At 51.4% G+C, this 12,687-nt stretch overlaps 1 protein-coding gene across 4 annotated transcripts in view; it reads right to left on the bottom strand.

The window, feature by feature from the left end:
* The window catches only part of LOC122369806 (inactive dipeptidyl peptidase 10-like), a 121,129-nt gene that overhangs the window by 39,175 nt on the left and 69,267 nt on the right, over window positions 1-12,687 (bottom strand). Inside the window, exon 1 of one of the 4 annotated variants that reach the window (XM_043344826.1) lies at window positions 12,003-12,171. The exons of the other annotated variants lie outside the window; for them this stretch is intronic. Coding sequence (XP_043200761.1) covers window positions 12,003-12,068 — 66 coding nt within the window. The 5' untranslated portion in view covers window positions 12,069-12,171. Of the gene's footprint in view, window positions 1-12,002; window positions 12,172-12,687 lie in introns of those variants that run through there. 4 annotated transcript variants of the gene reach the window in all.

Here is a 12,687-nt window from a genome sequence, read left to right as displayed (position 1 = left end):
ATGATTTTCTGTTTCTTGCTCGGGACTCTGCATCCCTCGGTGGTATTGTTCGGTTTTTGACGGATGTGGGCTTATGCATTAATTTTGAGAAATCTATATTGTCACCGGTGTCGAGCATTGTATTTTTGGGGGTTGAGCTGAATTTGCGCGAAAGTTCGGCGCGGGTGCGACGCGATGTTTTGCTACCCCTTCGTACGGCGGTAGCTGAGTGCTGTCCGTCTTGGCCGTTGACGGTGCGACATCGTCTGGCGGGTTATGTTAATTTTGTAAGGCCTCTATTTAAGCTGCCTCTCGAGGTTGTGGCGGCGGTCAGGGACGGAGACTGTGCCGCGTGCGCTGCCATTGTGCCGTATTTGGCCGATGATGTGGTTTGGCGGTGGCAAGATCGATGTGCGTGGTCCGAGGCGCATGACCGTTCGGTTTTTGTCGACGCCACTCCGTTTTGTATTGGTATCGTGCGCCCGGGCTGCGCCCCAATTTCGGCGAGATTTCGGTTCGCCCTTCCGATTTATGTTGCGGAATATGTAGCGGCTTTGGTGGCGGTTTATTTAATGTGCGCGGGCACTGCTCCGTTTACAGTGCATACGGATAATTTAGGTGTTAGATATAATTTAGACAAAGGAAGGTGTCCTAGGCCGTGGCTTCCTATTTTATTACTTTTGTTCTCTAGGCGTAATTTTTCAGTTCGTTATATCGCTTCCAGTAGTAACCCCGCCGATGCGCCGTCACGTGACCTCGGCCTGTGACCTGGCGCGATCAGCCGATCGCTGTCCGCCAATGAGAGGCATTCGCGCCAAAGGGGTGACCAATCGGATGCAGCGCCATGTGGCGTGATATGTGACTGTTCACTTTGTGCTTGGCTGTCGGTTTAGTCTCGACTCAGGTGTGGTCACAAATACACGGCCCGAGCTGGGCCAACAGAAGAAGTAAAAAAAAAGTTCTGCCTACGCAGACTGTTGGCCCAGCTCGGGCCGTGTATTTGTGACCACACCTGAGTCGAGACTAAACCGACAGCCAAGCACAAAGTGAACAGTCACATATCACGCCACATGGCGCTGCATCCGATTGGTCACCCCTTTGGCGCGAATGCCTCTCATTGGCGGACAGCGATCGGCTGATCGCGCCAGGTCACAGGCCGAGGTCACGTGACGGCGCATCGGCGGGGTTACTACTGGAAGCGATATAACGAACTGAAAAATTACGCCTAGAGAACAAAAGTAATAAAATAGGAAGCCACGGCCTAGGACACCTTCCTTTGTCTAAATTATATCTAACACCTAAATTATCCGTATGCACTGTAAACGGAGCAGTGCCCGCGCACATTAAATAAACCGCCACCAAAGCCGCTACATATTCCGCAACATAAATCGGAAGGGCGAACCGAAATCTCGCCGAAATTGGGGCGCAGCCCGGGCGCACGATACCAATACAAAACGGAGTGGCGTCGACAAAAACCGAACGGTCATGCGCCTCGGACCACGCACATCGATCTTGCCACCGCCAAACCACATCATCGGCCAAATACGGCACAATGGCAGCGCACGCGGCACAGTCTCCGTCCCTGACCGCCGCCACAACCTCGAGAGGCAGCTTAAATAGAGGCCTTACAAAATTAACATAACCCGCCAGACGATGTCGCACCGTCAACGGCCAAGACGGACAGCACTCAGCTACCGCCGTACGAAGGGGTAGCAAAACATCGCGTCGCACCCGCGCCGAACTTTCGCGCAAATTCAGCTCAACCCCCAAAAATACAATGCTCGACACCGGTGACAATATAGATTTCTCAAAATTAATGCATAAGCCCACATCCGTCAAAAACCGAACAATACCACCGAGGGATGCAGAGTCCCGAGCAAGAAACAGAAAATCATCTAAATACACAACGCCGCGAACACCAGGAAAACGCTCCTCCACCAGTTTAACAGTGACACAAGAAAAATGCTGCATCTCAGCAGGCGCATGTTTATAACCCATCGGCAATCTCGTAAACAAATATGTATGATTATCATATAATACCCCAAAGTTACGTTGCGTGCTCGGACATAACGGAATATGGTAAAAGCCATCGCGCAAATCAATCTTAATCGCCCATACAAAACCCTGAGACGATAAATCTAACGCTCTGTCAATAGAAGGCAAATTGCATGGACGGGCCGACAATAGTGGAGTCAAATCAGACAGATCGTATACCAAACGCGCAACCGACTCAGATTTCGCAACCGGGAAAAGACGGTAGCAAGCCAGCGGGTTCCCCGGCCGCAAAACCCCCGCAGACACAAACGAATGCACCGCCGCGTCCATCAGCGCAGACCGAGGAGCCGTCCGCCAGATCGGCGGCACCACAGAAGGCACTCGTAACTTGAGGCCTCGAGCCAGAACACTGTGTACCCGATGATGGCGCACGTAATAGTCTGGCCTCACTTGCACCGACACCGGCGGCCGCACTCTGGCCCCACTCGACACGCGGCGCCGCCCGTCGCCGGAAAACGGCGACGCCGCCCACGCCGCACCCCGGTCGGCCGGCGCAGACGGAGCCGACCCACCACCACTCTGAGGAGCCGCCCGCTCAAGGAGCCCCAGCAGCGCCCCGAGGGCACAGCCAGCGCCCCCCGCCGCCAGAAACCGCTCCGCCGGCAGCGGCGCCGGCAGCGGCGGCGGCGGCGGCAGCGGCGGCGGCAGCGGCGGCACCAGCAACAACGGCGACGACGGCGGCAGCAGTCCCAGGTCGACGTCGCACGAACCTCCACCAGCAGCGCCACCTGTGGCCGCGGCGCCACACTCCAGCAGGGCAGCCGAGGTACTCTCTCCAGCAGTGGGCAGAGCTGGAGAGTCTGCGGGCGGCAGGAGACCGGAGAGGGGAGCCGAGACCGTCGTCCCCACCGCCCGCAGCGCCGTCCGAATTCTAACGTCGCGACGCGGCCGGCGGCGCGGCGCCCCTGGGCGGCACTCGCAGGCCGGACGGACGGGACGGCCGCCCACGCCACCTGGAGGCCGGTGCAGAGGCCGGCGGCGGCGGCGGGGGCGGCTGAGGCCGCGCGGCGGCCGGCGGCTGGACGACATCTCGGCTCAGGTGAATACCCAGCCGCTCCATGTCGGACGACCGAGCGTCGCGCACGGCCGCTCCCCAGCCTTCGTGGGCGACAATCAGGAAGAGCCGCACACGGCCCCAGAACCAGTGGGAATGGTCCGGGGGCGGGCCGCCGCCTTCCCCGATGATCAGGAGACCTCTGACCTCCTCCTGCTCGCGGGTGCCGAACGTCGCGGCGGGAACATCGAGCTGTCGGCGGAGCTCCGCCAGCCACAGCTGCCGCTGTGCCCGCGACGGAGAAGTAGGCGCATCCTCTACCACCTCCGGCTCCTCCTCCTTAACGACTGGAGCAGCCGCCTCCGCCCCGACGCCTGCCGCCGTCAAACGGGCGACGACGGCGTCCACCAGCCGGTCAATGTCGACGGCGGCGGCGTCCGGCTCCGTCCCGGCCCCCGACTCGGCCATCGCCGCGCCGGACCGTAGACCGTAGACCGGCTCCGTCATCCCACCCGGTAATCGATCCCGAGTCCGGAGTGGGCCCAAAAACTGAATCACCAAATCACTTTCACTTCTTCTGTTGGCCCAGCTCGGGCCGTGTATTTGTGACCACACCTGAGTCGAGACTAAACTATTTGGTATTTCAATCCTAAAGTGTTTGGTATTTTGTTGGTATTATGAACCCTTACTAATGTATAAGAGGCTAAGAAATTGGTAAAAAGTTGGTATTTTCCTCATCTTTCAAAGTTGGTTCGGTTTCGGTATTTCCCCCCGGTTTTGGTTGGTATTTGGTTTGGTATCGGTATTCTGATTTTCTGTAATTGACATCACTAGTTTTGACTCTACCGACAGCAAGCACCTAAAAAGAGTTTTGCAGTGTCCAGCCTGCATTTGGTGACAGAGCGGCTTTGTACAAAGAACTCAATAATTTGAAGGAAAATATATATACTGCCCCTGAAGTTTTCTCAATATCCATATAAAAATATGTGACCGTTAAAAGGTTCAAATAACGTCTAATGACATCGCAGCGTTGATTGCAAGCAAACAAAGTTGTAACATTTTTTTACTCGTGTTCACGACAAAACAGCGACAATAAATAACCAGACGAATGGTGCAGCAGTGTTTTCGCCCGTTCACTGAGCGCTCCAACACACCTTGACCTGTCACAATGCGGCCGGGCTGGTAATGGGCGGCGGCCAAGCTTTGTCTCGCGGGCACCGACGTCGGCTAAATACGGAGCAATGGATAAACACCTTCTGGTGACCCCGTCAGTCGCCGACGACTACCGATAACGAGCGAAAACAAACAGGGTGACAGGTGCCGTCATCGCGCATGCCGCGACGGCAGAGGTCGGGGGGGAGGGAGGTCAGGGGGTGGGCCAGTCCGGGGTCAGATGTGAGACCCTCAAGGGAGAGAGTTCAGCCAGAAAAAAAGAGGACTGCTTCGGAAAAAAGGGTCATGTGGGAAATGGCACGGGGAGCACAGGATCTTTTGGAAGTAAATAATCAGGTGGGGATGGGACTGGGAAGTGGGGTGTTGAGGAATTAGTGAGCCGTGGGGCAGTTTTTTTTATAGGAACGGGTGGTCCGATATGGTCAACAAGAAAGGGAGAGATATATATATATAGAGAGAGAGAGAGAGAGAGAGAGAGAGAGAGAGAGAGAGAGAGTGAGAGTGAGAGAGAGAAAGGGGGAGAGGAGAGGTGAGGGAGAGGAGGGAGAGGAGAGAGAGAGAGAGAGAGAGAGAGAGAGAGAGAGAGAGAGAGAGAGAGAGAGAGAGAGAGAGAGAGAGAGAGAGAGAGAGAGAGAGATAGGGGAAAGAGAGAAAAAAGTCTAAGGGTAGGGGAAGATACATTGACTGTGGACCCTAACTTTATGCTTGCTATCTCAGCTTCTTGACTGACTGATGTTGCGAATTTGAGAATCCTGTAGTTCAACCGGCAAACAATCTTCTTATCTTTAGTGGCCATGGAACATCAAACTGCAAGCCTTTCACATGTAAACTACTGTGGTGGTACTAAAATAACATGCTCCCAGCATCAAAAAACAAACTTTTCTTTGTTTAAAAGCACCCTTTGTATCTCATCACGACGACCGGTGCCGCTTGCAGCCAAGCGTCATCCATAGCAAACGTCATCAAACTTTCTTTTTCGTAGCGTCATCAGCCTTGGCCCTCCAGCTCTGCTCCACTGCCGTCCGGGCGGCAACAAGGCGGCCTCTCATTAGTCAGAGAAAATGAGGCGGCTTTCTTATATATCCTCCTCTAAATTCGGGCCGGGACAATTCAGGACGCACCATAACCAACAGCAATATCGTCCTGAAGACCTCTGCAGGCCGCTTGTGAGCCGAAATACAGCGTCAGATTTCCAGCCGAGCCAATGCCCGAGTAAAACGGGAATCCCTTTATCGGACACAGCGCGGCTTAGGCGCTACTGAGGCCAGGACAAAGTTTCTGCAAATCACTTCTATGGGAGGACGGAGAAGTGTTAGCGCCGAGCCACAAACCTCATTCATGGCCACATGTCTCTGCGGGCCTCTCGACGATCGACACAAATCGTGCCCCGTTCCTCTCTGGGGAGCAGGCACGCTGTGAGAGGACTGACCCGGCCTCAGCCTCAGCCCGGCCGATCTGCCAGACTGCCCCGCAATTGTCCAGCTATCTGTCTAGCTATCTGTCCTCTATCCGTCTCCACCCATTCCGCTGTCCCGTCTGTCCCGTCTGTCCATCTGTCCGGCCGCCCCGGAGCTTGGCCATCTGGCTGCGCTTACTCACTCTCATCACTGCGCTTCCTCACTCTCTATCGCTGCCCTTCCTCACTCTCTATCGCTGCGCTGCCTCGCCCTCTGTCGCGGCTCCTCTGGCGTATCGCCGCCCCTGCGCCGATCTGCTGTCAGAGCAGGAAATGTGTGTGGACGGAGAGCCGAGCTCCCCTCTTCCCTGTCACCTTGATCGGCGTCAGCAGTTCCGATCGTGGTCTCTCTCTCACTCTCTCTCTCTCTCTCTCTCTCTCTCTCTCTCTCTCCCCTCTCTCTCTCTCTCTTTCTCTCTCTCTTTCTCTCTTCTCTCTTTTCTCTACATTGTCTCTTTATCGCTCTCTCTTCCCATTCTCCTATTCATCTCCATTTTACCAAAACGTTCTTTTACATGTGTTTTCTCGAAGCTCGGCATTTCAAGTGTCACTCAAACACGTATTTATAAGTGCCATCAATTTCCCTTTATCTGGACGCATATTTCTACTCCGCCGTAACGTTTCTCAGACTCCCATCTGTCAGCCGCCTATCGCCCGTCTCCTCACTTCTCGCTGGTATCGCTCGTCTCCCCGCGTCTGGCCGTATCTCAGGCCCGCGACTCCTCCCAACTCGTCTCCCAAGTGCGGCCAGTAACGTCTCAAGTTGGTCGGTTTCGACGCTCCGCGCCCGATCGGTCGCCGTCGCTGCCGACTTTACGAGCCGCCGTCGCGACCGCAGAGATCGTCGATACGCGCTGGAGGGCCGGCCGGCCAGTGCCAGCGGCTGTCGAATGACCAAAGATGGAGAGGAGGGAAGTGAATGTGGGTAGAGAGGGCCGCATGATGACCCGGAGACGGCCAGGGCGCGCCGTCACAGGGATGTCAGGGCTGATGGACGGGAGGGACGGACCGACGCGCAATCCTAGACGGGAGTGCGGTCATAAAAAGTATACGACGCACAGCGTCGGCATTTGTGGGCGCGATAGGCGTATCGAGTGTGGGTGGGGATAGATTGAGATCATTTAGTGGTTTGTAGAGGCCTCTCAGACTTGCTTGGAAAATAAACTGAAAAGATATTGTGATTGATGTTCAGAAGAGACGATAAACATCCCTAGCTGAAAGAATCGCGGCCAATCAGACATTGATTTTCCGCTCGATGATTGTTTCTCTGATGTTCTGCCTCGACAAGCGACTGCAATATCATTAAGCACCGCACACCGGCGCCTGTATCGTTTAACATCATCAATCGGTAATGATTGCGCCGTAACTACACGGCCTCATCAAACACACGTCAATAAAGGGACTAGTACAATGCCCACAGTCAGGAACTGAGACTGAACACAGTGATTGGACGCTCATGTCATCAATCAACAGCACTGCAATCACGTGGACTGGAAATTCATCGGAATGAAATGCCAGAAAACGGTAGTGGACGATCTATAGAGGAAGTTGACTGGGTAGGGCTTGCATACCGGATTCGAGCGGCCAAACGGATCGAAGGGCTACGCTAAATACGAACCACTAAACAGGTAGGTTAATACGAGCAGGAAAACCATGTGTCTAAGCAGTCAGTCTGATGGATCATTTTGATCTGCATGACTTTGAAACCGAATCGATTTTAGGCGTGTCAGCATCACTCTTTGCATTAATTCTGTTCTAGCTTCATGAGAAGCTGGACAATGCACATTGCTATGGCATCAGGAAGATTATAGTCCGTTACTCCAAGAGGCAAGACAAAAAACAAAATCGCTATCCCATATGCAATCACAACCCTGTGGGGATTGAACCTTGTAAGATTCGATCGTGACTGATCTAAAAACGCTGAACATATTCGCAGGTCAGGCCATGACAAATGACATCGGTCGACTCCAGGAAATCGCTTCAGACACGTAAAACGTAAAAGAACGGCACGTAAAAGGTGTTACTATTCACAGTGCAGAACGTTTTTTGGAGTGCATCATGGCAGAACGTTTCGCAAACAATCTCAGCTCAGGGCGGCCCCGCGATGGTCACCTCACTCTCAGCCGCTACTTGAGACCTCGCCACCCACCTGACAGGCCATGGTCTGTCTTATTCAATAGCATGTCGCGGCCGGTGCTGTAAGCGCACCATGGGGGACCGGGGGGGGGAGGGGGGAGGGTGGCCGTCGTGGAACGTGGCGACGGCACCGGAGGCGCCGACGTCGGTCTAGCCGTGCCATCGACCCCGCCGTGGAACAATTGGCCGACCCGACACAAAAAAAAAAAAACGAAAGAAATTGGCTGTAATGCATCGGTCTGAACTGTGGAAGTCGTCCTCCGAACAGCTACTTAAACACTGCTGAAGCCAGTGCCGATACTAGTCAGAGAGAGTTTCGACGAGGTGTGAGACTTTGATGCATGGCACGAACGTTACAGATGGGTGGCCTCAATATTCAGGAATAGGGGCACGGGGTTCGGGTGACGGGGAGGGGTGGGGTATGACGTGTGCGACACAGAAACCTGCCAGCTTGCAGCACGGGTCAATAAACTTCATGCTACCCGGTAAACAGCATGAATGCCACCCAGGCCGCTGCCGTGCACACAATGGCACAGTTTGATGCCCGTCTTTTCTTGGTAATAATAGACCATGGCTGGCCGCTGGCACACTGGCATAGAACCGGTGACTTGTCTGGACGTCACACAACGAAAATAGCGTATCGAGACTATTACTCAGCATTCATGTTCATTGTGCAATTTGTCCTTGCATCTGTGCTCACGACTGTGACATGCGTCTAATTTGGATCGCACTTGAATATGACACAAATTGTTCACGTCTCCTTATAATCACCTTAAAGGTAGTGTGCCACCTTTGAAAGATTTCCCATTTTATTTTTCCTAGGATAAGAAGCTTCTGTTTTTACCTAATATCGCAAAAAAAAATCAAAAATGGGCCTGGAATAGTGCCTTTTTCGCCTAAAAGTTTTTCGGTTTTTAGATATGTATAACAACTGTAGTGGGCTCACCTGCAAACAGGCGTCGGGCAACAATCGCGAATGCGGCGCACTTGTGACAATAAGCAAAGGTCATTATAGTGTTACGACCATACGACGTACGGGAATGAGTTATCAGCTGTCTAATCGTAGACAACACAATGTCGAGCCTTAAACTGTAAGCCCGTATTGGTATTGTTTCTTTTATTTGGCTGTCGAACATTATTTATGGTTTGAAATATGATTTTATGTAAAATAATTGATATGAAAAAGCCGTCTTATAAGTTATGACCCCATTTCACCACACGCAAGTGGCAGAAATGACAATGATCAGCTGACGCATTTTTCTTGGCCGAAGTCAGAGCGCGCGGCCCGACGCACCACGCGTATTTGGAAATTCCGACCTCGACGAGCATCAGAAGCCACCTAACAGGCGTGTTCGAAACCGCAGGAGATGATGATGAACGGGTTTATCGAAACTTGATTGGATGAGCATATCGGTAATAGCGATTTCAGTGTGTGCATTTATTGTTCATAGTGGTGTGAAATGTGGTTGGGGTACGACCGACAACCCGTCGGGGCGAATTTCGCACTGGGGTACTCAAAATTTGAAGAATTTAAGACGTTTCCATGAGTTTTGAAGGTATGGATAAGTTCTAAAAATCCGGTTCTCCTTATCTGGGCCATTAACTCCATACGGTCCAAGAAAGCTGGCACACTACCTTTAACATGACATCTGAAACAGTGGGCCTTACCGAAAAGCACAATGCCGACAAGAATGCAACCAAAATCCTCAGCATATCGCGTCCGCCTTGCCGTCCTAACCGTACAGCATACTTTCCTTACTAGTTCGCAGGATAAGTGGCGGGGCAGAGTCTGGTGGCACCTCAGATGTGTATCGACCTGCCATGCCTGCTGGCTGACCGCGCGCGGGGCACACGGGGCTAGGCATTGATCGCTGCTGGGGTGAGGGTCATTACTTTGGTCACGCGGAGCCGGGGCAGTGGTGACCGGGGCGCGCTGTAAACCACCCCTCCCCTCACCCCTGCCCCTCGATACATCGGGGGAAAATGTGTCACACTTGCGGTGATCGTTAGACATTGACCTAGTGAGCGGTAGGGGTGACGCTATGTAGTGTGTCTAAGCGGATGAGATTATGAATCGCAATGCGCAGGCGAAGCACATTTAGGTAGTTAGCAACCAGGATGACGTAGACCGAATTGAATTCAAGTAAACATCATGTAAGTAGCATCAGCATAAATCGCTCTCCTCATCATCGAATTTCGAAGCACACAGGAGGCGCCAAACAGCCAGCAAAATGAGGCACATCACCGGCGCGCCGACTGTCACTGCAGCCATCAACTACCCAGCCGTCAATTAATGCGCGCCGTCATATGCCATAAAGCCAGTGGGCCTATTACCCGATATCTGTAGCGGCCATCGGAAACCGCTCACCCAGCAATATGAATGCGGCCACCCGGCGCCCAAAGCGGTGGGGAGTTCCAATAGATCGAGCGGTGCCATCCGCTCAGTCGTTTTGGATTAGTCCGGCGCACACTGAAAGGATAGCCGGTGGCCGGTGTGGGAGTGGAATTCCTATCTGGCGCGCACCGGCTGGGGAAGCGCCGCCGACGCACTTCCATGGCGCAGGAACGGGGGAACAGAGTTAATTAAATTGAACAAATCCCTGCGGAAAACTATTGCAGAAAAGTTTACTGGGTTATTCAATTGAAGTCGCTCGATGTTCTAACCAAAGTAACATAACTGTTGTCATACATGCGAACAATTTAACAAGAATAAACAAATTATGTTTTCTATTGTAATTGAGTTATCGTACGCAATAGAGATGTCAATCGGATACCAACTTTTTGGTATACCGATACCAAACCGATACCAACTTGGTATTTGGTATTTCAATCCTAGTGTAATCGGTATTTTGTTGGTATCATGAGCCCTCATTAATGTATAAGAGGCTAAAAAATTGGTAAAAAGTTGGTATTTTCATTATGATTCCAAATTGGTTTGGTTTCGGTATTTTCACACGGTTTTGGTTGGTATTTGGTTTGGTATCGGTATTCCGATTTCCCGTAACTGACATCACTAGTACGCAACTGTGGATATGTATAATTTCTCAGTGAATTTCTAGCTCGGTAATCGCCAAGCTCAATTAAGTGTTCGCAGCATAAGCATTTTCCAATTTTCCACTTACAAAGGAAAATAGCAACTTACTCTGAGCCAAGCAGTGTAAAAAAGTTTTTATTTCACAAAACAGCTGATTATAAGTTTAATAAAATATTTGAACTGGTTGTACAAGGAAAGCAAGAGGTTCAAGCAGTAGGTATTCCCAACTCGTATGAGGCCGACACAGTAGCAACAACTTCGTGGTTTACCTATATAGATCTTGTATCTTTACTAAAACACAATTTTTTTAAACGACGCATTTTTGCGCGCGTTTCGAGCTCGTCGCATTTCACTGAGGCATAAATCATCGCTCTGCATTCTTCGTTGTTTATTTTCTCCCGAACGTCAGTTTTTCCTAGATGAAAATATTCGCCCGCCTCAAGTTTCAGAATTCAGCCCACTATTTGAGTCTTTTGTCATCGTATTTCCTTTTTGTAAATCAAAGGACGATCTATCGATAACCCAAGCAAAAGTCTCAGGCTGAAACGCTCGGCCAAAATGTTATCGGAATTGTGTGACAAATGACAATGCATCACAATATGTACGCTTACAGCTGATAATTTTAGAAGCGTAAATATGACTTAGGAGATTTTCAAATGTCTGTTAGTTGTTTTATCGTGAAGAAATGGAGCAAGCCAATGCATGCAGCCGTGAAACGCTTTACATCCTATTCGTAAAATGAGAATAATTTTACGAGTGATAATATGAAAATGGAAGATGGCATGGGTATACAAGTGAACAAATTTCACAAAATATGTAGCGCATCAAAGCGAAATGTATACCCTCATCCATTTTTCCAGCTTCGCAAAAATGATAAGATATTCAAAAGTTCAATTTATAATAAGTTCCGTAGTTGCGTAGAAGTAGGGCATCTAGACGGTGGTAAAAAGCCGGGTTCGATATGTTCCAGCACTTGATAATATACGGGAGGGAATTGCGGGAATTCAACATATTCACTCATTTTAATTCAATTATAAATGCAAAACTAGGTATACAAGCCTTTAACATTTGCTACCAAGTGGGGATTGACTAGGGTTATCTCAGGGGAAATCGCAGAGGTCTTGGGCGACCCCAGTCACAATTTTACATGAAAAATGCCCGAGTTGTAGTCCTACCTCATCCTGTTGTTGCATGTCGGCTGCAGTGTTCTTCTTCGCCGCGGTCCGATCAGGGACAGTCATGAATCACTGGACCCACGATGGCACCCGAGAACCCTTGTTAGGATTCCGGGGAAACCTGTGCTGCGACGCCGGAGCAGATCGGCACAAAACTGCAGTACAACTTGCACCAGGTTCAAGGCACCACTCTCAGTCACTCGAATCCGCAGAGCAATGGATCAGCGACACTACAGACTTCGAACAAGATTAGTCCATGAAACGTCTTTGATGCCGACTGTAATCACCACAGCTCAAGTCACCATTCAATCAGTCGATCAGAGCTAATCACGAGATGTCAGTTCAGCAGTCGCTAAACACTGGTTGTGCCTTTCCGAACCGTCACTGTATCCAACCGGGGTTAGCTTCTGTCCGAAGTGTCAATGTTCAATCAGCGACGGTCCAGACAAGCCACAGTAATCGAAGATTCAGCCCTTCAAAATCCTCCGATCAGCTCCAGTCTTTCTCCAGTCAACCGCAGTTTTCTAAGCAGTCACTGCCCTCGGACATTCAGTCCGTTCTCCCTTTCTCTCCTCCTCTCTCCCTTCCTCTACTCTCCGACCACGGTCCACCGCGCCGGTCCGGTCAGGTCAGGTCAGGTCAGGCCCGGTCCGGTCGGGTCGGTGGTCAAAAGTCGACTGCCGTC

The sequence above is a fragment of the Amphibalanus amphitrite genome, unplaced genomic scaffold (genome assembly GCF_019059575.1).
Source record: "Amphibalanus amphitrite isolate SeventyFive unplaced genomic scaffold, NRLGWU_Aamphi_draft 001074F_arrow, whole genome shotgun sequence".
NCBI lineage: Eukaryota > Metazoa > Arthropoda > Thecostraca > Balanomorpha > Balanidae > Amphibalanus > Amphibalanus amphitrite.
The sequence above is the reverse complement of the archived record's forward strand: the minus strand, read 5'-3'. Positions and strand labels throughout refer to the sequence as shown.